Source organism: Bos javanicus, chromosome 15 (genome assembly GCF_032452875.1).
Source record: "Bos javanicus breed banteng chromosome 15, ARS-OSU_banteng_1.0, whole genome shotgun sequence".
Lineage (NCBI taxonomy): Eukaryota > Metazoa > Chordata > Mammalia > Artiodactyla > Bovidae > Bos > Bos javanicus.
In genome coordinates, this window is record NC_083882.1 from 81,874,131 (window position 1) to 81,875,635 (window position 1,505).

At 54.8% G+C, this 1,505-nt stretch overlaps 1 protein-coding gene across 1 annotated transcript; it reads right to left on the bottom strand.

The window, feature by feature from the left end:
- Positions 1-251: 251 nt before the first annotated feature.
- On the bottom strand, positions 252-1,236 carry LOC133261125 (olfactory receptor 10Q1-like). Its single transcript, XM_061439680.1, has one exon. The coding sequence runs from the start codon at positions 1,209-1,211 to the stop codon at positions 252-254; it is 960 nt and encodes a 319-aa protein (XP_061295664.1). The 5' UTR covers positions 1,212-1,236.
- Between the last annotated feature and the right edge of the window lie 269 nt (positions 1,237-1,505).

Sequence of the window (1,505 nt, forward strand, 5' to 3'; positions counted from 1 at the left end):
GCCACTGCCACTTCTGAAGAGCCAGGAGCAAGCATTGCAGCAGTGCAAGCAAGGGGCCCAGGTCCCAGCACATCTCATTATCAGGCAGGAAGAGGAAGTCTCTCCTCTTGGACTGTTATGATGAGTACAGGTTGTGGACCTGGGCCAAACAAGGCAAAAAGTCAAATCAACGGCAAAGGGTGGGAAAGCATGAAAGTGCTATCTTTGTCATGATGGCAAGTGACAGACACCCACCCCAGCCCCCTAAGCCTTCAAGTGTTGTCTGAGGCTGCTTTACTGACGAAGGCATTCTTCAGAGCGCCTTTGACATCCTTGTTGCGCAGAGTGTAAATCAGGGGGTTGAGTAAGGGGGTGACAAAGGTGTAGATCAGGGCGATTTGCCGGTCCTCGTCCTCCGAGGTGCTGGATCGGGGGCGCAGGTAGACCAGGCTGCAGCAGCCGTACTGCAGCAGGACCACGGCGAGGTGGGAGGAGCAGGTGGAGAAGGCCCGGCGGCGGCCCTCCGCAGAGCGGATGCGCACGATGGCCGAGCCGATGAGCACGTACGAGACGGAAATGAGGAGGAAGGGCACGGTCAGCACGAGGCTGCCCACGGCATAGAGCACGGCCTGGTGCACGCAGATATCCGCGCAGGCCAGCCGCAGGACCGGGGGCACGTCGCACAGGAAGTGGTTGATTTCTGGGCGGTGCCCACAGAAGGGCAGGGTGAAGATTAGGACGGTGAGCTGCAGGGAGAGGAGGGAGGCCAGGCCTCCGGCACAGCCCACCATCTGGACGCAGAGCTTCTGGGTCACGATGAGTGTGTAATGCAGCGGGTGGCGGATGGCCACATAGCGGTCATAGGCCATGACCGCCAAGAGGAAGCAGTCAGTGCTGCCCAAGGTGACGAAGAAGAACATTTGGGCCCCACAGCCAGCCAGTGGGATGGGCTTCTGGGCCCCCAAAATGTTGGAAAGCATCAAGGGTACCACCACGGTGGTGTAGCAGATTTCCAAGAAGGACAGATTGCACAGGAAGAAGTACATGGGGGTGTGGAGTGAGCTGTGTGTGCACACCACCCAGATGATGGCCGTGTTGCCGCAAAGGATCGTCAAGTAGAGGACGAGGAAGAGGGCGAAGAGGAGGACCTGGAGTTCTGGGACGGTGGTGAAGACCCGAAACACAAACTCCGTGGGGCCAGACTGGTTGAGGACAGGGCTCCTCGCACACATGTCTCCTGCGGAAGAAGACCAGAAGATGCTGAGACTGCCTTTCCTGAATTACTCAATTGTGTGAGTAGAATCAAGGACTTAAAATTTTGCTTTTGATTTGGAATTGCCTATTTAGTACCCAGTTTCCAATCTCAGTGTTTGGAAATGAATTCACAATAGAGGGCATGGTATATTCCCCCTGGGAAATCTTCAGGAATGGGATAGATTCTAATCTACAGAAGTTTCTGCTGACAGAGATGTCTTTTTTGTTTTTAAACTCTGCTATTTAAAATCCAATTGACAAGGGCTAATTCT